This window comes from Mesoplodon bidens (assembly GCF_964165515.1).
Source record: "Mesoplodon bidens genome assembly, chromosome: 8".
NCBI lineage: Eukaryota > Metazoa > Chordata > Mammalia > Artiodactyla > Ziphiidae > Mesoplodon > Mesoplodon bidens.
In genome coordinates this window covers 106,444,946-106,470,199 of record NC_138165.1, presented here as the reverse complement: position 1 = coordinate 106,470,199, position 25,254 = coordinate 106,444,946, and the positions used below count along the sequence as shown (strand labels likewise).

At 48.4% G+C, this 25,254-nt stretch overlaps 1 protein-coding gene across 3 annotated transcripts in view; it reads right to left on the bottom strand.

Moving 5' to 3' along the window:
- DIS3L2 (DIS3 like 3'-5' exoribonuclease 2) overlaps window positions 1-25,254 on the bottom strand; it is a 382,646-nt gene that overhangs the window by 19,714 nt on the left and 337,678 nt on the right. For all 3 annotated transcript variants that reach the window (XR_014016571.1, XM_081243341.1, XM_081243342.1), the window contains one exon: window positions 20,266-20,345. Coding sequence is in view for 2 of the 3 variants with exons in the window: in XM_081243341.1 (XP_081099467.1) it covers window positions 20,266-20,345 (80 nt within the window). In the remaining variant the exon portion in view is untranslated. The remainder of the gene's footprint in view (window positions 1-20,265; window positions 20,346-25,254) is intronic.

The following is a 25,254-nucleotide window of genomic DNA, read 5'->3' as shown; positions in this document are numbered from 1 at the left end:
GAGAGGTCATGTGACTCCCCTAAGCTTACAGAGCGAGGACACCAGGTGCCCCACCCACTGCTCTTCCTCAGGTGATCCTGTGCCACCTGCCTTAAGCTTTCTAAGGATTGGACAGCAGGGTTTCCTTAGCAGCACCCGACCAAGGGCTCTGCTGACAGCGAGCGGTCAACACAGGGCCTGCCCTGAGGCCACGCTGGCAACTGGGGGATGGGCACCCGTGGTGGCCTGCCGTGTCACTACCACCCTTCCTTCCTGTCAAGGGCGCCTCCCGCCCTCAGCAAGGGTTGCAGCAGCGGAGGAGCCGAGGTCACTCATCTTGACCTGGCTTGCCACCTGCCCAGCAACCTCAGAGGGACAGCGCCTTTCCCCAAGGCTCCCTGCCCCCATGTCTGAGGCTGGCCATACTGCGCCAGCAAACATGCAAGCCCACCTCCAGGCCTGGCAGGGACATTTCTGTAACCTTGGAGGTCTTATTTTTAGCCCTCGGTTTACCTCTGCCTGTCTCCGGCTCGGCGGACAAGAGGACAGGCATAGGACTTACCCCTACACCGCCACCTCCCCATGTGAACGCTTCCTCCCATCTGCCTCTGGGGCTCTGGCCTCCTTCTGTGTCTTGGTGTTGCCCCTGGGATGAGCACAGGGGCTGAGCACATTTGCTTTTACTGCTCTAGTTCTCCTGTCGCCGGCTAAAGACTTGAAGGTTCTGCCTCTTTCATCTGTGGACCTCTTTCTGGCGAACGCTACTCCTGTTCCACCTATGGAAACATGCTGGCCCAGTGGGTCAGAAGGGCGGGGAGAGTTGTCCTCAGGGCCATGGCCATCTCAACCCTTAGACATCTTGGTCTGGAAGCCTGCCCTAGGAGCTGCCGAGACACCTTGGCAAGCCTCACACAAGACTTTCTAGTCTGCCCCAAGAGGGTGTTTTCTCACTGAACTCTGAGCTGGGTAAAGAATTCTGGTCCTTTTTGTTTCCCCTGGTGAGTTCCATACTGTTAGAACTGCCCAGCCCCTGACAGTGTAAAGGGCCCTCAGAGGGGCTGGGCTAAGGGTGGGTTGGCTTCTTCCATCAAAGGCTGCAGCTCCCTCGGCCCCTGCACGTCTCACTGACCTGCTGCCAGCCTCAGCCCAGCTCCCCCGGCAGCCATGAGGAAACTGGCATCTCTCTTTGGGCCTCCTCTTAGGTGACATGCACCCATACTTCCTAGGACCCCCCTGGGGCTTCCAGGCTGCTCCCTCCACCTGCCACCCCTAGCCTGCCTCCACTCAGTCACAGCTGAGTTTTCAAGGCTCAGTTCAAGCATCACCCTTCTTGGCCCATGGTCCTCTGGGCCGATTCTAGCCCCAGAACTCTTTGTTGGATTGCGACCGTCTCTTTTGAGGCCAGTTTTCCTGTCTGGGGACCGGGCCTTGTCCACCTCTGTGTCCCAGGGCCAGGGGCACGTGTAGGTGCTGCTCAACCTGCCTTAGGCCAAGAGATGCAATGTCAAATGCCTGTTTGGGGAATGAACGGGGCACTTCAGAGACATGATTTGCTTGGTGCTCCACAGAAAAGAAGGAAGGAGGGCTGTTCTGGGGGGTGGAAGCAGAGACCCCCAGGAGAAGGGCCTAGGAGTGGGGCTCCTGCAGCTTCCCTTCAGCTGTTCCCTGCTGGAAGGCAGGCACGTGAACTCAAGAGACAGAACCTAAGTCAGCTTCTGCCAGCCTGATGAGACCTGCTGATTTGCTCTAACGAAATTCTTCCTTTCCCATAGATAGTCATCACTTAGATCCAACACAGGGTGACAGTATGGCTGGGGCTCATGTGTTGGTCACCTGATAAATCAATACTCTTGTCCAGAGCAGCCCACCTCACTCTAAATATGAAAAGTAGCAGATTAAAAAAAAAAAAAAATCTTTCTTCTCCTGGGCTGTTTCCATTGAACTAACGCTTGTCTTATCACCCACTGGGAGGCGGTATGTTGAGTCTGGCAGAGCTCTTCGTTAGTTATGTGACTCTTAAAATATTGACCCACAGTTTTATGAACCAGGTTCAGAGTGGTTTAAATGGATTTGTTCCCATCCAGAGCCTCTGGGCTTCCCCAGCATCGTCATGTTCCTGCCTAGAAACACACACAGCCAACCTCCAGGGCGCACCGGCTCTCCCTCCGCACGCTGGGAGGGGTGGCAGGGGCGAGCAAGGAGACTGCTGGTTTTCATCCCCACCTCTACCCCTGCATCTCTGGACTGATGGAAGCTCTCAGATACAGGCTGTGTGAAGACTTCAGCCCTTTCCAGGTGCCATCCTCAACTCCACCTTAGATCCAAGGCCAGAACAACCTGGATTAGGCTGGGTTGATGGTAAGTCAGACGGCAAGGCCAGTGGATGTCAAAGCCTGACTGGAGCCCACGGTTCTACTTTCCTGAGCTGCCACTCTGCAGGCCAAGTCCATCTTTTAGGGCAGCCTGGGATGCAGAGGGAGCCCTGCTTTTCCAGGACCTAGAGATGCTCTAAAACAGTTCTCTAGGCAGCTGGGAAGCTGACCAGATTTCTGCGTCAGCAATGGCCTCTGGGAGCTTCGTCATAGGTGGCTCAGGCCAGGCCTGGGCAGCCATCATGACTGGGAGGACCGGCCCGTTCCACCCAGGCTTCCCTCAGGGTGAGAACTGCTCTTCCTGGCAGAGGCCTCAGCCCAGCTGTCCCTACCTGGGAGGAGGCCCTGCCCAGTGCCCTGCAGGGCCCTGTGCGGTCACCTGGCTGTGGCCGTCCTCCCATAGCCACTGTGGAGAGAGAGACCGTGCTCCCTGGCTAGACGTGTCTATGCCAGTCCATTTCCCAGCAAATCTTTGTGAAGTTCAAGCCCAGTTCCTCACAGGTCACATTTGGGTGTTGCAGAATTACTGCCATCTGGTCATTCTGCAACAACACAAAGACTTGGCTGCTGGTTTCACCTTACAGGCAGAGCACAGCTCAGGGCGGTGTCCGCTGCCAACTGCATGCAGAGACTGGGAGCACACTTCCACCATGGCCTTCGTCACCACCTGTGAATGTTACCTTACACACCTGTCTTCCTCTGTGGGCTGTGCGCTTCGGGGGGGAGGATCTTTCTCATTGCCCAGTAGCTGGCACTAGCAGGTGTCCAACAGTTTGCTAGACAAGCAAAGGAAAGGTGTCTAGATCTGGGCTAGGAAACAACTGGCAAATGCATCCCCTGCCCACAAGGCACGTGGGCAGACGTCCTCAGGGCCCTTCCGTCCACGCTGAGGAATTTCCGAGGGGTCATTTTCTAAGTTTGGCAGTGGGAAACGATCCGTCTGGCAAGTAACGCAACTCTGAATATATAAGGGCTTCCTGAAGATTCCTGTGGTTCCCCGGCACGAGCTCAGCTTTATCAGGGCTCAGACCAGCGCTGGCCTCAGGCCTCTGTGGAGACCTGGTCTGGCCTGGCCGGGAAGGGCGCGCAGGACGGCAGGCTTCTCCCTGTGGATGGGCGGCTTCGCTTTGTAACAAAGCACAGTGGGCAGCAGCAATCTCTCGTGCTCTTGCTTGTTGAAGTCAAGAGGGAAGGTGGGGGGGGTCCACGATACACGGCCTGTGTAACCTGGACGGCTAACCTCCCTAACCCCCATTTCCCACCCCTCAGGGGGAGGATTAAATGAGACACATTACGTAAAGCTCTCATCTCAGGGCCCAGCATGTTGTTAAGCATTCCATCAGTATTAGTAATTATTATTATAAAAACCTTAAGGTGACAAGAGTCTGGTGTCATTAGAGTATTGAAGAATGCTAGAACACAGAACATGAAGGGGGAAAAGAGCAAATGCAGCAGACGCCCTGGAACTGTTCCCTCAGCACTTGCTGGGCATCTGCAGCATTCCAGGCACTGTGCTAGGGGCTGGGACAGAGATACTATCCCAGCCCTTGGGCCTAGGGAGTCAGCAGATAAACACATACTCACCCCCCTACCTCCCCATGAGAATTTTCTTAGTCACCAACTGGCTCTTTGCTTTGGCATTTATTTACTGAGTTCCCACAGCAATGTTCTCAGCACTTTGGGCGATGGATCCCTCAGAGGATCTGAGGAAAGTGGTTTTCCACGCATTCCTTCACACACTCTACCCACAAAACCTCCTCCATTCTACTGCAAGGAGTTCACGGGTCACGAAGCCTAAGGTGGAGCCTGCCTCACAGGACACACAGCAAAGTACTGGCGTTTCTGAGGAGGTGAACGGTCGCACAGGCCACATAAGAGTTAGGTCTGATGAGCGTAAGAGTTAGGTCTGATGAGCCTAACAGTTGGAAAACACACCAGGAGAAAGCCGAGAGGCATGAAGGCTTCCTTCAGCTTCAAGAGCGGAACACTGAAGACCTGACGGTTTCCTAGAATATTTACGACACAAAAGATGGCGATCAGCTAACTGGCCTTTCATCTGCACTGAAGACTAATGAGAGGAAACAGACTGAGATGAAACTAGAGGGCTGTTAGAACTAAGGAAGAATTTCCCAACATGACAGATATACTAAACAATTCAGTTCAAGTTGATTTAAAAAGTACACCACCATCTCACTTATCTAAAACCCAACCACATACTCAATCCTGAGTATCCAATGCATGGGGCAGAACCAGGAAACAACCAACAGACCAAGCCCTGAGGGTCAACACAGGTGCCGGAGCCAGGAGTCGAGTGTGACTCACAGGGAAGTCCCCCCTTCGCTCCCCACTCAGACCCTTTCCTCTGCTTGATCGACAATTCTGACTGACTACTAGACTCGGCTTCCTGGCTGATTCCATACCCCCATGGCGCCTCATGCTCACAGCCAGGCTAAGAGTGTGCTACTGGGGTCTCCTGGACAGCAGTAGAGAAGTGACAACGGGCCCTGACTGTAAATATGGACACAAAGACAGTTGGGGCAGGGCCTCAATAAAGTCGAGTGAAAGCACATGGTACCGTGGGAGTATTTAGAGCCGAGGCAAAGCCGCAGAGCGCAGTAGAGCCTAAGGAAAATGCTTCTGTATCACCATATAAACTTTGTGAATAATTCTAAATTATTAAAAAGGGCTACATGATGTCCAGTGGACACCATTAAAGCAAAAAATAGGTCCATAAATTAAAACAAGAGCAATTCCTTCTGTGAAGTTCCAGAGAGCTCACACACGAAGGTGTTTAGAGAAGATCACAGCTGGCCCACCACTGAGGGAGACACCATCGACAGGACACCCAAGAGAGGAATGCTGCCCAGCGAGTGCAGTGCTGCTGCCTTGGTGGGCCCTGCTTCTGAGCGCTCCCCACAGCCCTTCAGTTCCAGGGTGATGGGAGCAACGTCCTCATCGACCCCAGGAAACGAGCCACGTCCTCTGCCACAACGGCCCACTCCTGGGCTTGGAAGGCAGACACCGTGTCTCACTCATCCTCAACCTTGGAGCCTGGCCCAGCAGCCCCTGGCACGTCCTTGGGTCATGTGGGGCTGGCCAGGGGCAGCTTGCAGTCAGCGGCGTGCTGTGTGTTCTGCATCTCAGCTAGGCTTTGCTGGGTTGGGTTTTCAGAGCAGCTGCATAAGTTGGCCACTTGCTTTTTGCCTGACTCAACGGGCATGAGCTGGGCACTTGCTCTGGTCACTCTGTGAGGTCTCTGCCCACCTGAGTGCCCACCTTTGGAGAAGTGTGCTCAGAAGAGAGAGCATTCATGTTCAATTCCTCTTCAATAAATAAAGTGATTTATATCTAAGTGATTTATATCCACTGATGGCCTTTGTCATCAAGCACAGCAACCCCCTCAGGCTCTGGAGGCTTCCTGCCCAACCACCAAGAAAAAGCCACAATGCCCCAGAGAGTTGGGGAGTGGCAGTGAAGACAGATCAGAAACACTTCCCCACAGAGAGCACAGCCAAAAGCTAGAGAGCCAAGCACGTTCTGGTTACCTGCCAGGCAGCTGCAGGAGGTGACCGCCATGGGCACCTTTCTTCAGGCTTAGAGCCAACATGCAATCCTGTGGCCCATTTCCTGTATGGGCTAAGCTCCCTCAGAGTATCTCAGGCCTCTGTGGCCTGGGCCTGGGCTCTGACTTCCAGCTACCCAAGAGAGGGTGCTTACGGCAGAGGCATTTGCTACTTTAAGTATCTGAACATGCCCTAGAGGCTGGTGCAGCCCACCGGCAGGCAGCACTTGCCAGGAACTGAGTGGGCCTGCTCATCAAATGGGACTGGCCTGAATACCACCAGCTTCTAGCACTCCTCAAGGTCTTGGAAAGGGACAGCCCTCCTTGGGTTTAAAAACTAAACAGCTGAGCCATCAACTTAGAAAGGCTAGCCTTAGGGGCCAGAGAGCAGACTTTCCACTGGGATGGGAATCTGTGGATGGACAAATACCCAGAGTGGCAGAAAAGACATAGATCGTGCCAGGGAATTCTGAAAAAGGTACATATATGGCAGATAGAGAGAGATACAGAGAAAACAAAAATGCTAATTTTCCCCATCCTCTCTCACTGGTCAAATCACGTCACCATATGCTCAAAGAGCATTTGGAAAAAAACAACTGAAGGATTCCAAGTCACACTGGATTGCTGCAGCCCTAGGAGGTTCCTAGAATGGACAGAATTGCAGTCCATCGCAAAAAGGTGAGGAAAGGGAACGGCAAAGCTGTACAAAGGAAATTTAACAAGAAGGAAAAAACGCTGTTTGCTTAATGTAGCCCTGTGTTAAATCAACCAAGGGAACTCTCTTTTATAATGTCTTTGAGAGTTACAAGGTATTTAGTTTTGAGAGTTCCTGGTGGCCTAGAATTCTCTGTCTTGGGTCATCCTTGGGCAGTTATTTGGGCTGCAGGAAGGAACACTCTCACATTATGGCCTGGGTCCAGGAAGCCCCTGCCAGCCCCAGGGCCTGTTTGGGTTTGGGTCTCTACCCTCCCTGCACTCTTCCTTCCTCTCTCCAAACCTCAGCAGAGAAAGATTCTGTGTATCTGCATAGGGTTCATAATCCTCAAATTGGGACAGCTTGAGGGCTTAAAAACACACAGTCGTACCCATCAACCCAAGCAGCCTGACCAGAAGGAAAGCCCTCAATCCTCACCGCCTACCTCCTTGGCATCAGGGAAAAGCCCAAATGGCAGCAGAGGCCAGGGAAGGCGCTGTACCTAGCCAGGTGGGTGGCTGAGCCCGGTGGCTCAGGAGAGCTGCAGGTGCAGCTGCACAGGCAGGAAGGGAGGGCTCCTTTCAGCATGAGACCTGGCTGCCCCAGTTTGCTTCCATGACAATGGAAATCAGAGAAAGGCAGATGTGCAGACGGCAGTGCTATAAGGAGGTATGGGGGAGGGAAAAGGAATGTTCAACGTACCTGTGAAGTAGCTTAACAACTCTCCTCTTGGAAACCTATGACAAATGTGGTATTTTTTTGTGACCTTGGGGGTTACACATTCAATATTCTACCAGGGAATCGGGGAGTAGTAAGAACAGCCTGGGCTTTGGGTCCAACACCACCCGTTACAATCCCTGCTCAGCTGTATCAGCCACGTGATCCGTCTGTAAAACGGACAAGGCAAAGTCTTCCTCACAAGGTTAAAATCAGGAGTCACAGTCTTGAGATATTCCATTTGCCTACCTCTTAACATACAAAAACCACCACTGCCACATTTCAAACTTCAAAGTACCTTCGAATTGAAAGATCAACTTGGGGAAAAGTAAAACCAAATGTATACAGAAGGGTATGTTCGTGTAAGTTTTCATAATTTAAAAGTGAGTCTGTGGTAAAAACCCTTTTCTCTGAGATCAAGAACAAGACATGGACGCCTGCTATCATCACTTCCATTAAATACTGTACAGCACCACGAGTCAAGAAAAAGACACAAATGGTGGAAAAAGTAGAACTGGGTACAGAGAAAATCAGACAGAATCTACAGAGGAATTATTGGAATTTAATAAATTTAGCAAGGTCACTGGATACAGGGTCAATAAAAATAAACTGTCTTTCCATACATCAGCAACAAAGGGACAAGGAAATTTATAAATACCATTTTAAATAGTGTCACAAATATTAAATACCTAGGAGTAAATCTAATGAGAGATCATCAAGAAGACCACTGCATAAAAATTTATGAAACGTTACTGAGAAAAATTAAACAAGACCTAAATAAAGAGTGGGATGTACCATGTTTGTGGGGTAGAAGACAGTCATAAAAGGGTTAATTTTTTCCCAACTTGATCTCAGTGTAAATCCCAGCAAGTATGTGTGCATGTGTGTGGCAACTGACAATCTGATTCTAAAGTTTACATGGAAATGGAAAGGGCCAAGAATAGGCTAGGTGCCCTTTATTGAGGAGAAGCAAGGTGGAAAAGTCTAACTCTACTGAATATCAAGACTTATAATAAAGGTACAATGATTAAGACAGTGTGGTACTGGCACAAGAAGAGACACGCAGATCAGTGAAACAGAACAGAGTGTATGCAGATACAGATCCACGCAGATATAGACCCTTCATTTTGACAAAGGTGGCCCTGTGGAGCAGTAGGAATGATGCTGGGTCGATTAGATGTCCATACGGAAAAAAAAAAGAAACTTGCTGTACTATATTCAAAAATCTTTTCTGAGTAGATTATGGTCTAGAATAGAAAAGGTAAAACAACAGAGCTTCTAGAAGATAATGTAAGAACATTTTGATGGCTAATTGCCTGTGTCCACTGGATGGGCCACAGAGTGCCCAGATTAAACATTGTTTCTGAGTGTGTCTGTGAGCACTTGTGTTGGATAAAGTAGACGGCCCTCCCCAGCGTGGGAGGCCTGAACAGAACCAAAGGGTGAGGAGGGAGTTCTTCCTCTCACTGCTTGCCCTCTTGTCTTATCTTCTCCTCCCCGCAGACTGGGAGTTACCACTGACTTTCCTGGTTCTCCAGCTTACCAGACAGCAGATCATGGGACTTCTCAGCCTCCATAATCACAGGAGCCAATCCCTCATAATAAATCTCCTTTTATATATATACAAATATAAATATAAATACAAATATAAATATAAATATATATATATTCTACTGGTGCTGTTTCTTGGAGAACTCTAATACCAAACATGTCTTTCATGATGTTTATATAGTTTTCTTAAATGGGATATAAGAAGAATTAACCATAAAGAAAAAAACCGATACACTGAACTACATTGAAATGAAGAATTTCTGTTCATTTAAACACCACCAAAGAGAGTAAAAAGGCAAGCTACTGAGTAGAAGAAGATATCTGCAACATGTATAACCAACAAAGGAATCATACCCAGAATAGAGAGAACTATAAGTCAACAAGAAAAATGGAAAACCTAGAAGAATAATGGGCACAAAATTTGAAAAGGCATTCTACTGAATGGCCAATAAATATATGAAATCTCATATGTTGCTGGCAGGAGTGTTAAACTGGTACAACCACTTAGGAAAATCATTTGGCAGTATCCACTAAAGTGGGTATTTTCTCTGAGTTAGTAATTTCACTCCTAGGTATACACTCAAAAGAGATATGTGCATGTGTGCACCAAAAGACATGTATAAGCAGAATTATTTATAACAACCTCAAATTGGAAACAACTCAAATGTTGACTGAATTAATGCAGATTGGATAAATTACAATGTATTCATACAAAGGAAGACTTATAGCAATCAAAATGAATGAATTAGAACTATATGCAGCAACAAAGATGAATTCTCACAAACATAATGCTGAAAGAAGAAAGTCAGACACAAAAGAGAAGACACTGAATGATTCCGTTTAGATGAAGTTCAAAGCCAGGCAAAACTAATCTATAGTGTCAGAAGTAATGATGGTGGATTCCTTTCTGGAGGAGAGAGGGATATGCTGGAAGCTCCTGGGGTGCCGAAATGTTCTATTTCTTGATCTGGGTGATAGTTACATGGGTGTGTTTGTTTGCTAATACTCTTTGAACTAGATGCACATGACTTGTGCACTTCTCTCTATGCATGTCATAGTTCAAAAATAAGTTTTACAAAGTGAGTTTATGTAAGAATCTATTTTCCAGTGTGTGGACTATGGAAGAAAATAGTGGAGTGGATATTAAGTCACACTACGCGCTGAGACACGGACCAGTGTGCATGATGTGTCTGCATCTGGCCTCTGTCCAGTATAATCTCCCCATTGCCGCTGGCTTCCACATTTCCTCACTCTGATCAGTTCTGCCCTTAGAATGCTAGCAGGAGCCGAGGGGCTAGCAATTTCTATCAGGGGCTGAGCACCCTGGCCCAGCAGGATAGGAAACCTCTGATGAGACAATTCAGTGCTTTACAGCATGACTTCAGGCTCCACCCCTGCCGCCCCCCCCCCCCACCATTCTCCCAAGACGTAGGGAAGGGTGCTGACTCAACACAGCTGAGTAAGAGCTTCCCTGCCCTGGCCACCTGTGGGCTGCATTACATTTGTGGGAGACTGGGTGACTGTAACCCAATGGTAATGTAAGCTACACAGAAGGCAGTCTCGCTGACCCAGGTCTTGCTGCCCTCCCTGCCCAGGACCCACAGGCAAGTTCAGCATCACTCTGCATAGCTGTTCCAGGCCCCACCCCTGCCATGTATCACATGGCTGGGGCCGTATCCCAGGGAGGAGCCTGCTGGCTCCACCTCTGGCTTACAGCTTGACCTGGGTGGGCCAGGGCACCACTAGGGGAACTGGCCTCCCTTTCTATAAGTGGGAGTGTTCATACTCCCCCACTTCCCTTCCTATAGGGAAAACTCGGGTCAAATGAAACACTGCATTTTGGCACCCAGGATATCATTATTGCTGCATGGAGTGAGGTGGTGGTGGGAGGGAACAGGAGCCCCCCACCATCTCTCTGCACGGTGTGGAAGTGGAGAAGCACATCCCTCACTGGTCACCATCTTGATTCCAGCAGCTTAAGCAGGAGTCATGCCTGCATCACACCAAAGCCCAACACTAAAGGCTGCGGTGGAAAACAGTGAGCCCCCACCTGCACCGCAAGCGGCCGACTCCAAGACGCCCACTGCGGCTGCCGGCTTGCTCCCATGAGGTCACTTCTGGCAACTTTCTCTGGCTGAGTTGCCTCCAATTTCCCCAAAACCCCTCCTCCTCCCCCTTGATTTCCAGCTCTCCTTTCTCCTAACCCAGGGCTTCACCAGGAACAAGGAAGGCATTCTTCATTCTAACCTGGCAGTGTCAGCGGGAGGTCTGGAGGCTCTCAGGTAACACCACTCCTTAGCCTGAGGAACTGGCATCAGGTTCAAGGTGCAGGCACAGAGTGTCATTTCCAAAGTACTGGGAACACTGGGAAGTGTTAGTGTTGGTTTGAAGTTGTCAGGGCTGCTGGGAAATATTCCATCTGCTTATTTAGGTGAAGGAAGAGGACAAGAACCAAGCAGAGGAGGAAATGAATTAAATGTAGGGCTTTATCCAGGAGCCCTGCTCTTTCTCCTGCCCGAGTGTGGTGGCCATGAAAAGGTGCCTCTCAGCTCTCCTGCCACAGGAGCATAAACTGCCTGGTGGCCCAGCCGCAGCCCCTGACCCACCACTGCACTGACACCAAGGCCACATTTCCCGAGGGCTGCTCCCAGCAGGTGACTAAGCACTCGAAGGACCTGCAGGATGTGAGGCTCCTCCAGCAGGTGACTTTGGTTCCAGGACTTCCCATCAGTCTGGCTGAACCTTCTTAAACCTGGGCTGCAGCCCAAGCCTCTTCCTACCCAGTCCTCCTCCTACGCCCTCCTCCACAGGGGCTGAGCTTGGGTCAAGATCTGAAGACTCTCTTCCTGCCTTCTCCTCTTCTCTCCCCTTCTAATCCTGTCCTGGCATCTGCTTCTCAGCAGACCTGATGTGTTAACACTGGTACTGGAGTGGGTCTGAGAGAGAGGCAAAGAGATGGAGTTTGGGGCCTGGCTTGCTTACTACCCAGTGGGCAGAGACGACACTCTTCTGAGTCGAATGTGGGGCATGGAGAATCCCTGGCACAAAGTAGTGGCCCAGCTGCTCAAAGACTCACCAGTGGTGACCTGGGAAAAAGCCTTTGCTCAACCGTGTTGATTCAAGCATTTGAGAGCCCGGGAGGTGCAGCGTCTACCAGGACCATGAAGTGAGGCACACGGTGCCCAGCAGGGGGACGATGACAGGCTGAGGGCCCTCAACCAGCAGCTGCAGGCTAAGCCAGAGAGCCAGAGGGCCTCTTACAGAGGCAGCTTACAGAAAGGTGGCCCACACTCCCTGCGGAAGGCTAGTGACATCCTGTGCTGCAAGACATGCAGGGGGCCCACCCTGCATCCCCCACCTCATTTCTGGGGCTTCAAGGCCCGTAACTAGGTTTAAATGCCAGGGAAATGGGGCTGGGGATGTGCCGGGCCTGATAAGGCAGAAAGAGATTATATACCAAGAGTGGGAAGGATGAGCTTGCAGGATTTGAGGACCTTCATCAAAGGGGCCAGGAAATGAGATGAGCAAGAATTCACTGATTTGGGTGTATTTTCTTGGGATGTGGGATTCAGCACCCTTTCAAAGACCCTAGGGGACGGGGCAAACTCACTGCTGGAGTGGTCCTTAGAGGCCTGCAGACAGTGATAGCTAAGGCTGAGCAAAGTGGAAAGGCGTGAGCTGCCCTGGAAGACAGCTGGGGAAGGAAGAAAGAGGCTGAGGGAAGGGGCCTGCTGGGTCCAGAAGACCTAGCAGAGGCCTATGGACTGTGGGAGGGCCCACAGGACACCCCCTTCACCAGGCTCATCAGAAGTGTGCTGGTGAGAGGAACACCAGCATTGCTAAGGAGATTGGTAGTGGCTCTTCTTTGCAGGCCACCAAGGACAGCAGGAGAGGCAGTCACAGAACTGGGCTCATTAATGCTTACGGGGGTGATGGAACCCAAGGTAGCTCAGGCCAGGGGCAACACAACAAGGGTCCCTCTGAACTACAAGGGATGCTACTGCCAGGATTCTTCACGCTGTGTATCCAGGGGTCAGCAGATGAGAGGAGGAGTCACATCATCCTGGTGCTCCCTTGCCCGACTGTGAACAGACACACGGACACACGTGTCAACCCTGTCCTGAGACGAATACGACAACCAAGGGCTCAGGACCTCCCAATGAAGTTTTGAGTCAAACCACCAGCTAAGCTGCCAAGACCTGCTGAGGTGCTGGCTGAAGGTGAGAAGAATTCTGAATGGGCAGTGGAGAACGAGGAGGACCAGATGGGGCCCCAAGTGCCACTAGAGTATCGGAGGTGGTAGTCCGTCCCATTAACATGTCCTTTCTAAGCCCTTCCTCGGGAACAGAGGCCACGGGAGCCACAGAGAAGTTGCTCCCCACACGAGCGGAGAAATGGATCTGTGCAGGGCAAGGGGTGGGCTGTGGCTGCCACAAGAAGCCCCGTCCAGGCAAACGGCCCTGGCCCTCTGGATCCCTGTGCCCAGGGGTGACTGGGCATGGCAGGGGTCCTGAGGCAGGCAGGCCCGCCCCTGTGGGACCTGAGAACAGTACCGTGGGCTGACACTCTGCCTGCCCAGCCCCCTTTCCCCGTCCCTCTCCTCCACAGGGGCAGGCCAGAATGGGCTTTGCAATCTGCTAGAACTAGAGGAAAATTCAGGCTCTGCTCTTGACCATGGTGTGACCTAGGGCAGGTTAAGCTCTCTGACTCTCAGCCTTGTTTTGTTTTTATTTTATTTAATCTGTAAAACTGTGAAAATAATATAACCTCCTTGACTTTTTAAAATCTGTAAAACTATAAAAATAAGATCTGTCTTGAATGGTTTTGAAACTAGAAATAACTTGGGTAAGCCCCTAGCCCAGTGCTGGTGAGTTGTGGGCATTCAGGAGGTGGTAGCTCCTATCACTATTGTGCTACATGGATCAGAACCTCTACAGGTCGTGAACAAAGTGTAGCCTTGCAATTATACTCAGCTTCTGCAAGTTTGCTTGGCATATTTAATGCTCTTTATAATTATTACTATGCCCTTCTATCAGGCAAAAAATGGTAGGTAGTGATGTAAATAACTGTAATTACTACTACATTTACAGAATTAAATCAAATGTTTGCAGTCTCTTTCTTCTATGTGTTAGTTCTTCAGAATGCATAAACCATCCAAGGAAACCGTTTTCCCTGATATCATGCATAATTTAATCCTCATGATAATCCCACAAAAAATGAAAAGACAAAGGTTGGAAAGACAAAGGCTGGGTAGCCAGGTTCCCTCTCTAAAAGGATTCAGTTAGGTCCCCCAACCCCTGGGCTAGGCACTAGGGGTACTGAAATAAACAAAACAAGGCCTTGACCTTAAAAGGACTCAGCATAGAGGAAGTAGGAGACAAGTAAACCAGTGCCTGAAGTGCACTGTGATGAGTGCTGAAGCCGAAGCAGAAGCAGAAGCGGACAGGTGTGGCAGAGGACCGCGGAGAAGGCACTCATGCCTCAGCCTTTCGTGATGGTTGTCAGGGGTTGGAATGGCTTCCCAGAAGAAGTAATACTTGGCTGAGAGTGGAAGGAGAAGTAGAGATTACCCAGATGAGTGTGAGCGGGCGGTGGGAAAGAGCGGGCATGGCATGGTCACACAGAGACACCTTGCATGCGGCAGACTCAAGATGGTCTGGCAGGATGGAATGTGGGGTATGCTGGAGCAGGTAAGTGTCTAATCACAGAGCTGTCTTCTGGTGACGGGTGCCCAGTCCCTTCCTCTAGCCTATGAGCCCCTGAGGGCCACGTGAGTGTTTACTCAGCTCAGCAGCCTCAGTGACTGGTTCTGTACTGGTACCCAGCAGAAACTCTCTGTATGCTTGTTGAATGAATGAGTAATCAGACTCACATTTTAAAAAGTTTATTTAGACTTCTGGTTCTGACAAGATGGCAAACTGAACTGATGTGGACCTCTTTCCCAACACAAACACATAGAAAAGATGGATAAGATATACCAAAAGAATAATCTAAATATATGACTGAGCATTAAAGAATGAAGGGAAAATTCCCAGTTACTTGAAATGAAGAGGAAACTAAGTCAAAGCCATAATCATTACCATAGCAAAGGAGGGCTGGGGGTATGAGACCTTGATACAGTTAATAGGAGTTAAGGTTTTCATGCCCACAGGAGGGAGAAGACCTGGCCGGGAACTGGAACTGAGAGCCCTGCAGGAAGCCAGGATCCAGGAAGGGCTGCTGGTCTTTGAACAGGGACCAGGAAGACCTTTCTCACAGCCCAGAGGAATGTCTGTATATGGCGCAGAGGGGAGGCACTCCTTTGTGGGATGGGATCCCAAGCCTGTACCGCATGTGTGTGTCGAGGCTGAATGCACACTACCCGGGTTCTGGGAATCCTAAGCCAAGAGGTTAACACCAAACTGGCAAGACCTAAGGAACTCCCAGGATCCTGGCAGAATAAAGGCAAAAGTGATGAAAGAATGCATCCACGACACGGGGCGTACGGGACTCTGACAGTGAGCACAGTCCCTGCTTAAGACAATCTCCTGATAAAATAGAACAAACCATGTGAAAAAATGAACCACCATAAAGGTAAGTCAATACAGACTACATGTGGGAGAACTGGTACCCTTAGAACTAGAAATAAGCGAATAATCAGAAAAAGGCTATAAGATAAGTGTAATCAAAATAACTGGAAGAGATGAAAGGAATAGAAATCATAGTGAAAACTAGGACAGGAAAAAAGAACAGTAAAAAAACAATAATGGGCTGATTTTAAAAAGCTCCAAACAGAACTTCTAAAAATTAAAAATAAAAACTAAACACCCAAATCAGGAAGGGGTATCAAAGAGCAGATTATGAACAGCTATAAGGAGACTAGTAAACCGACAGACTTTTTTTTTTTTTTTTTTTTTTTTTTGCGGTACGCGAGCCTCTCACTGTTGTGGCCTCTCCCGTTGCGGAGCACAGGCTCCGGACGCACAGGCTCAGCGGCCATGGCTCACGGGCCCAGCCGCTTCGCGGCACGTGAGATCTTCCCGGACCGGGGCACGAACCTGTGTCCCCTGCATCGGCAGGCAGACTCTCAATCACTGTGCCACCAGGGAAGCCCTAAACCGACAGACATTTTTGAGGACGTGCCCCACAACGCAGCACTGGCAGAAAAGGAGGAGGAAAAAGAGAGGTGAAAGAATAAGATGGTAGGTTTCTAACAGGAGTTCCAAAAGAACAGATTAGGGAGAATAAAAAAGATTAATAGATAATTTCAAAATGGAAAGAACTACACTGAGTCCTAAGCTATACAGATGAATCTACTCTTAGACGTAATGTAGTAAAATGGCAGAACATCAAAGACAAAAATAACGTCGCAAAAGCAACCAGAATGAAAAGGCATGTAAAGCTCCCTCAGGCTGCAGAGTGGACAGGCTGGAGGTGAAAGAGCTAAAGGCAGGGAGGACATTTTGCACAGGAGCTCGGCCATCCTGGCGGCGAGGAGGAGGACGGTGGGGAGTACTGTGGACAAAGCTGTTTGTCTGTGCAGGGTGCCACCATCTATGGAGTTGCTCCCAAGTCAGAAGCAGTCACTGGCCTCAGTACTGTTCCCACGGCTCTCAACCCTTACCGCTGAAGTGCACCCTGGAGGGTGCTGCAGCGCCTTCTTCTATTTACACAAACTCCTTGAGGTCACAGACCAGGCCCCATTTATCTCTGTCTCCCTAGTGCCTTGCACAATACATTGTATGGAGTAGGGGCTTAATAAATGTTGGACTGAATTCTCATGAATCACTTGTTCGCACTTTTAGGCCTGTTCTTTGCTCTCTGAAGAGAACTCCAAGCCCTAATTTGAAAAACATGACTTTCAATCAGTTCTGGATTCACTGGATTTAACATGCATATTAAAGGCAGGTGAAGTTTCTGCAACAGAGAAAAAGGTGGTCCCCAGGTCTGTGGGTTGCAACTGGCAGTACCTGTCAGGGCGGTGGGGAGGCCGGAGCCTCACACTTCTTAGATGCAGATTTGAACAGTGTTTGGGAGGCTGGCAGAATCATTCAAGGAGAAGAGCTTTACTAATCTAACTTGAGGCACAATAGGAGCCTCAGCTTCTTTCCCCTAATGACCTCAGAGCTTTAAGAATGCTTACCTGAGAGCTGTGCCCTCCAGAGTCTAAGTCCCACCAGAGATGGACAAGTCCCAGGGCCTGTCCTCTCTGGAGCACAGAGGCTAAACGAGCTTCTTGATGGAGAAGAACGGGATGACATAGAGTCACGGATCGGGGCTACTAGGATATTCCAGGAGAGGAAGCTGACACAAGAGTCCAGGAAGTATAAAAGCAGAGTGTCTATTTTCAGGACTACTCCACTTAATAGGAAAAGGCCACTGGGGAGAACTATCCGAGAGCCACAGTACTTATCCAGAAAAACTTCTTTGCTGATGGACTGAATTTGGCAGGGATAAATACGAAAATGATTACAAATTATACTGCAGAGAATACCCAGATAAAAGCGGTAGTTTCAATGATTAAATGTACCAAACTAATATTCAGCTAATTTCTTTTATATGTAGAACCTCATCTCTCTGCTGCCGTTGCCTTCATGTTACTTGGCTGAGACAACATGGGCCCCTTAGGGCCTGGGGTGGAATCTCTTCATTTCCTAAACACCAATGTTGAGATTCAGGTCGTGAGGGAACTGTCCCTAAAAGTAAACAGAGGAACACATGGCAGAGCCTGGGAGAGAGGAGAAAGTCACAGGCAAAGCTCATGGGGTTCTCCATGCTTGACTTCACAGTCCACAGTGGGGAGAGGAGGCTGCCTTTGGACAGAGCGCTCACAGCTGAGGGCTGTCAGAGGAGCGTGCACTGGCCTCTTCCCTACTCAAAACTCTGCCAGCTGCAGCCACGGTGCAGGGATGCAGCCCTGCTGGCACTGGGAAAACAGAAGCGAAGTCACGATGATTTTTCTCAGACGATTTTTCAGGAGAGGCAATCAGCATTTACTGTGGGCATTCTACGTGCTAGGCCGGCGACAATGTCTTCCCATTCAATCCCCATGACAATCATGCCAGAAAAGTTATCGTTAGTCCCATTGTTCTTAACAGATGAAGAAACCTGAGGCTCGAGGAGGTTAGAAAACTTGTCCACGGGTTGAGAATAAACCCCAAGACTGCCTCTAGCAAGAGAGAACGGTGGGGAGGGACCACTGAGGCATCTGACACTCATACTTCCCGAGATCATGGCTCCTACCCAGTTTCCTACACAAAGGCTTTCTCTTACAGGTCTTTGGTCCAAAGCTTATCAATACTTACAACTCCTACATTCTCTCCTACATTGCTTATTCTGATAATATGCTAGGAGTTGGGAATTAGGCCAAGAAACAGAGCTAGGCTATTTTCTCCGATCAGTTTCAAAGACAACGTAAGCTGTTGTCACCGGACCTCTGAACTGCTCAGACATGAACTTAAAGCTGGTGCCCTTCTCCCACTGAACAAAAACTCTGCCAACCTTATTTCCAAAGAGCAGAGGGTCAGGCCAGAACTGGAGTATGTCAACACCCCTGAGCCTGACACCACTGTGTTTCTGCAGCCACAATCTGTCGTGTGAGGGGCTGCCATCCACGGCCATCCAGCAAGCATCAGGGAGCTCAGGGCAGCGCCGACAAGGAGGGCTTATGGCTTACAGTTCTCTCACTCCCTAACAATGCTTGCCCCTGCCACCAAGGGACTCGCTCACTTGTCCCCGTCAGTCCTGACCCCAGAGGAGTCTAGCCCTACTTCTCTGCTGAGCTAAGCATTATCAGAAGCTGAGATTGTATCCCTGACACAATGGCCTAGAAATCCTGTAACTGTCTTCCAGAAACAGTGCCATCCAAGAGGAGGAATGATAGTGTTAAAGGATGCTTGGTCAACCTTTTCTGAATGATTAATTTGGTGGGAATTGAGGGTACACAATAGCTGACGATAGCATCCTCCTAAAGATAAATTACAAAGAGGAATAATGCCCCGAAAGTAATCTGAATGGAAATTTGGTCACGAAGGCACACAGTAACCCATCTTCCACCCATAACAGGGCATGAGCTCTTGAGGAAGACGTGAGTTTCTCTTCTGGAAGGTGATGTATGATTCCACTGGCCTGTGCCTATTTGATCTTTCCACTGGATAAAATTAAACAGTTGGATATTCAAACAATTAGTCCTTGAGTCCAGGTTGGGACTATTCTTGTCATCAGTGAGGTTTCCAAAAGTAGCAACTTGGAACATCAATTGCCTTTCATCTATTTTCTTCCCTGAATTAATGTGATAATGCTAACGCTGCCTCACACAGCTGTGGCAAGTGACCTTGAACAAGTTACACACATTCCCTAGACCTCAGCTTCTGCAAGTACAACAATAATAAAAGAAAACTCTTCAGGTTACCATGAGAATTAAGTGGGATAACAAACGTAGTGTCCCTGGCCTGTGCCTAACACACAGTAGGAAACCAAGGGTAGCTGCCCTCACCATTCATCACTGTCTTTGTCATCATCAGGGCACACTCCCTTTACCTCACTCATCACCACTTTCACTGGCCCACAGACAAAAATACACAGTCAAGGAGGCAGTCTGTGATAAAGAGAAGAGGTGTATAAAACTATGCCAGGTGCCATCTTTCTAATAAGGACACCAACTTCAACCTCTGTAAGTACCCAGAAATACCCCAACTCTAAAATTCCCAAGGTAAGGGGGCGGCGAGGGATAAACTGGGAGATTGGGATTGACATATACACACCACTATATATAAAATAGAGAACTAATAAGGACCTGCTGTATAGCACAGGGAACTCTACTCAATATTCTGTAACGACCTCTATGGGAAAGAATCTAAAAAAAGAGGGGATATATGTATATGTGTAACTGATTCACTTTACTGTACACCTGAAACTAACGCAACATTGTAAGTCAATATACTCCAATAAAAATTATTTCAAAAATTTAAAAAACTTTTTTAAAGAAAGAAAGAAAGAAAAATTCACAAGGTGGACCATCACAACAACCCTATAAACATAGTATAGTCAGACCGAATGACTACAAAAGCCAAAGTCACACAGTGAACCCAACCAGCAAGCACATGATTGGAGATGAAGTGGGCAGGGGAGTATCTAGAAGAACTGGAGCCTGGAAAGGACGGTTTGCTTTGAAATAGACTTCTAATACATTACGCCTGCGCCTACACAAGTATTCCAAGTCCTATATTGAAGGGCAAAAGAGATTTCACAGGAGAAACATTTTTGTGCCAGCTATTTTCTAGTACAGCCACAAAAAGTGTGATTCCCTTCCTGACAATCCCTTTGTCAGGGAAGCCCAGTGTAAGGAAGACTATGGGTGCTACCTCTGCAGGACATGGTGAGCTGACACTCTTTCCCACAGAGTGACTTACTTGTTGCTGTCACGGTACTCGTAGATGTGACATCCTTGAGGCAATCCTGTCTCGTGGTCCAGAGTAAAAGCCAGCTTTAGCTGAATAAGGAGAGAAGAGAAAAACAAGTAAGTTTTAGGTAGCATGCTCTATTCATTCTGACAGCTGAAATGAAAAACAACAACAGCAACAAGACAAGCGAAATCATACTCCTTCAAGATGATGTGCTGTGGAGAACCCGGGTCTGCCCCCTCTGGGAAGAGCCCGCACCTTACGGGGACACTGCTGTCAAGGAGGACTGTTACCAGGACATGACTTCTTCAGTTAGCATGCAACCAATTTTTTTTATTAAGCACCTACTTTGTGCCAGACACTGAGCTAGCTGATGGGGAAAGAACAGTGAACAGTAAGCAGAGAGGATCTTATGGTCTAGTAGAGGAGACAGACAACAATCACATAATTATGCTGATGAATGGAAAAACTTTTTTTATATATATGAAACTTTGAAATAGGTTTTCTAAAGAAGCAAAAAACCTCCCATGTTTCTATAGAAGTAAATAACCTGACCTAGACAGGGAAAGTGGGAAGGAGGGGTTACCTAGACCGTGGAAAGGATGGATGGGGAGAGAAGAGGGTCCTCCTCAGCAGAGAACATAACATGTATAGAGCCCTCGGTGCAGGAGTTGCAGGAACTGAAGGCTGTATATGGGGAAATGGTGGGCAATGATGCTGGAGAGGAAGGCCAGGGCAGGGTGCGCAGGACCTTCTCGGCCATGTTAGAGTTTTTGGCCTTTACCTTACTAGCAAAGGGAAGCCTCTGACATGTTCTAAGGAAGGGGTGGACGACATGACCAAAGTTAAGTTTTAGCAGGATCCCTCTGGCTACTGCGTAGAGAAAAGATTGTAGAGGAGAGAGCAGAAGTAGGAGCCCTGTGGGAGGCTACGGAGTAGTGCAGGTGAGCAGTGACGGGGGCTGCGACGAGAGGGCAGTTGGGCAAGATGGAGAGAAATGGACAATTTGAGATCTCAAGTAAATTTTTAGAAGTAGAATCAGCAGAATATGCTGATGGATTTGGTGCTGGGGAGTGGTGAGGACAGAAAAGAAGAAATCAAGGATGGTTCAAGTTTTTGATTTAAACAACCAGGCAGGTGGTGGTTTCACTGCTGAGTGAGAAGACTGAATGTGGGGATGGGTAGAGAGTCCAAAGTCTGGTTTTGGACATGTTAACATGTTTTTGGCTGTGCCACGAGGCATGTGGGATCTTCCCTGACCAGGGATCGAACCCGTGCCCCCTGCAACCCTGCAATGGGAGCAGAGAGTCTTACTCACTGGACCGCCAGGGAAGTCCTGGACATGTTAACTTTGAGGCATTCATTAGCTTTTTCTGATTAGGGAAGATCAGGAACAAAGAATCTGGTAATAAACTCTGGATTCTGAGGGGAGTGCTCGGGTGTTGCTGGGAAGCCCGAGCTCAGTGAGTTGTGTGTGTCTTGCTAGAGCCCAGTTGGCTATGGCAGCTCTAACATTTCCAAATGCAGGGCCATTTACTAGATTTACAAATTCACTGGGTTTAAAAATCACCAGGGAGCTAATTCCCTGGCGGTCCAGTGGTTAGGACTTGGTGCTTTCACTGTGGTGGCCCGGGTTCAATGCCTGGTTGGGGAACTACGATCCTTCAAGCTGCACCACGAGGCCAAACAAACAAACAAACTAATAATAAGTTAAATTAAATTAAAAAATTAAAATCACCAGGGAAGTTTTAACTAAAATTAACTGCACATTAGGAGGACACATTGTTATAACTTTTTTTTTTCCTTTTTTTTAACTGCAAGGCTGTTAACACAACTAATGATCTGCATCATTAGATGCTGGATGATTTTTCTCTTCCTTAGAGGGAAACGAGCTTGTAGGAATGGCCTGTCCTCTCACTGACCCAGATGAAAATACAAAAACAGAAACAAGCCCTCCTTTACCATCATGGACCCTGGAACTTCAAGTCAAAGGCATGTTTTCCCCACAGAGCACTGCTTGGATCTTCCAAGCCCTCTTTCAGTAAAACAGAAAACAATTATTTTAAAATATCTGTTAATTACAACCCTTTTTTCTTTACTTCCCTCTTTGTAGTTAAGGTAAGGCCTATATTCATTTAGTCCATCTCAGACTGCACTGCTTAGAAGTTTTCAAATCCTTCAATTCAGTGATTCAAGTTATGAATTTATGGCTTAGAAAAATTATTATAAACGTAGGAGGAAAAGTGGTTTTTTTTTTTGCAAAACTGTTTACCTCAGTATTATTTATGGAAAGACTCTAAAAAACCAACAATAGCAAAATAGTTAAAAAAAAACATATGTAGTCACATGCAGAATAGCATGCGGCCATTAAACTGTTTATGAAGAATTTTGATTAATCTGGGAAAATATCTGGATTAGATGAAAAGAAGCAGGATGTGTACTCAATTATATATATTTAAAAAACTACATTAAAAGAAGAACAAAGAATGCATAGAAGACTTGAAGGAACGATATCAAAATGGCAACAGTGATTGCTTTACTTTCTTTGCATTTTCCACAGTCCATGAGAAGCATGATGAGATATATGCTGTTGTCCTTAGTCATGAAGGAATTATGGGAAACTTCATTCCTGGGAGATTCTCAAGGTCAAGAAACTATACGTACACCAATTCAACAATAAGGTGATGGGGATGGGGAGAGAGGAAATGGGGATGGAAGAGCACGCATATTTATTGAAAGCCTACCAAGTAAAGGCTTTCCTTTATCCTAACCACAACCATTTGGTTTTTTTTTTTTTTTTTTTTTTTTTTTCAGTACGCGGGCCTCTCACTGTTGTGGCCTCTCCCGTTGTGGAGCACAGGCTCCGGACGCTCAGGCTCAGCGGCCATGGCTCACGGGCCCAGCCGCTCCACGGCATGTGGGATCCTCCCGGACCGGGGCACGAACCCGTGTCCCCTGCATCGGCAGGCGGACTCTCAACCACTGCGCCACCAGGGAAGCCCACCATTTGGTTTTTTGCTTGTTTTATTTTGTTTGTTTGTTTTTATGTTTTTGGGTTTTCTTGGGGCCGTGACGCGCAGCTTGTGGGATCTTAGTTCCCCGGCCAGGGGTCGAACCCAGGCCCTCAGCGGTGAAAGCGCGGGGTCCTAACTACTGGACCGCCAGAGAAGTCCCCCGTGACCACAGCCATGTGAATTCGGTATTACTATTTCCTTTTCACAGGTGAGGAACTTGAGTTGGAAAAAGGAGAAGTAATTTGTTCAAACCACAGTTAGAACTGGAATTTCAACCAGAACCTGTGTTCTTGCCACCTTACCAGAATTTTGGACTTGGTGATGGCCTGGAGATAATAAAGTCTGCAAGAGGGAGAGGAGCCAAAGACAATGTCTAAGGGTCTTTGCCTTGGAGAGCCAGGTAGATGCTTCCCGTGATAAGGAGGAATGGCAGGGTCGGGAGTGCTGATTTTAAGGTGCCCGAGAGGGATCTTAGTGGAGATGACCAGTAGGCAGCTGTAGAAACAATTCTGCATTTTATAAGCAAGACTGTAACCTGGAGGTACAGGTTTGGGAAACTTTGGATGGGAAGTCAGATGGCAACTGAAGCCACTGGAGCGGATGAGATGGTCCTGAGAGAGTATGTTGAGTAAAAATGAGGTTTTCGCTAGAACAGCTACATTTAAGAGCTGGACAACGGAGGCTGAGAAGGGGTAGCCACGGTGTTCTAAGTTATGACGTTACAGGAGCCACGGCGGGAACACGTCTTAAGGAGGGAGCCCTCAGCAGCGTCAACTCCTTCTAAGAGGTCAAGTAAGAGAGGAACAAGCAAGAATCCGTTGGATTTAGCAACGAGAACTCTCAGGAGAGTGGTGCAAGCAGAGATCAGGGTGCGATGGGTTGAAAAATGAGCAGAACGTGAGGAAATGGGGATCATGAGTGTTAACTCTTTCAGCAAATTAGAGAGTGGCTGGGAAGAGCCAAGGTGAATGGAATGGAATGGGACTGGATAATAGGACGCGGGACTGAAGGAGAGTGGGCTGTAAGGTGACAGAGACTTGTTTAAATGCTGATGAAGGAGGAACTACAGAGGGAGGGGTTGAAGACACAGGAGAGAGAAGTCTGAGATGACAGGAGGGGTTGGAATCCAACATGCAGGTGAAGACCCTTTCTCACTGCAGCAGTAGGGAAGGCGGGGTGGGGCTGAAGATCTATCTATGGATTTGGTGAGGGGGTATGCGGGCTTGGTGGTGGTTTGGAATGTTCCAGCCTGATTATTGTTCTTTTCTAAGAACCAGGAGGCCAAATTATCTGCAAGGAATGGAAGGTTTGGTGAGGAAAGGAACGGAAGTTGGAGGAATATGATGAAAGTTTGAAATTGCTTCTTTGAAGAAAAGGAAAAACAGCTGACCAGAGAAGAGCACAAGGATTGCCAGGGAGCATTAAGGGTCTAGCTGAGGCCACAGGATCTGAGGTTACCGTAGCAACCATCTGTCCCGATGATTTTTTTTCTAGCAACCTAGACGCTGGCATGAAGAAAGTTAGGTGGGTGCAGAGCTGAGCATTTGCCAGAAAGGTCTGAGGGAAGAACAGGTTTGAGGGATCGAGGGAGGAGAGGTATAATACTGGCAACAGATGGATCATGGACTCTGTGGGGAAACAGGCAGGAAATACAGATGGAAGGGACTGACTGGAAGAAAACAGAAGAGTCTGGGTGAAAGATGTCTTGTATGGAGCTAATACGTTTCGAGTACGTCCTCTGTCCTAGGCACCTTTCACGTGTGACTTTATTTAATCCTCCCAACAACCCTGCGAGGTTGGCTCCTATCCTTACGCTGCGAGTAGTTTAATTAGCAAGTAAGTGGCAGAACTGAAGTGTGGTCCATGTTGCTAACCACTGGCCTATACTGGCCTCCGAGGTGCCCATGAGGTCAAGGAGAGGGTTTGTGGGAGTCACTGGGTGAGGAAGTGGGGGGCACTGGAGGCTGTGGTCAGAGAGTAGGCC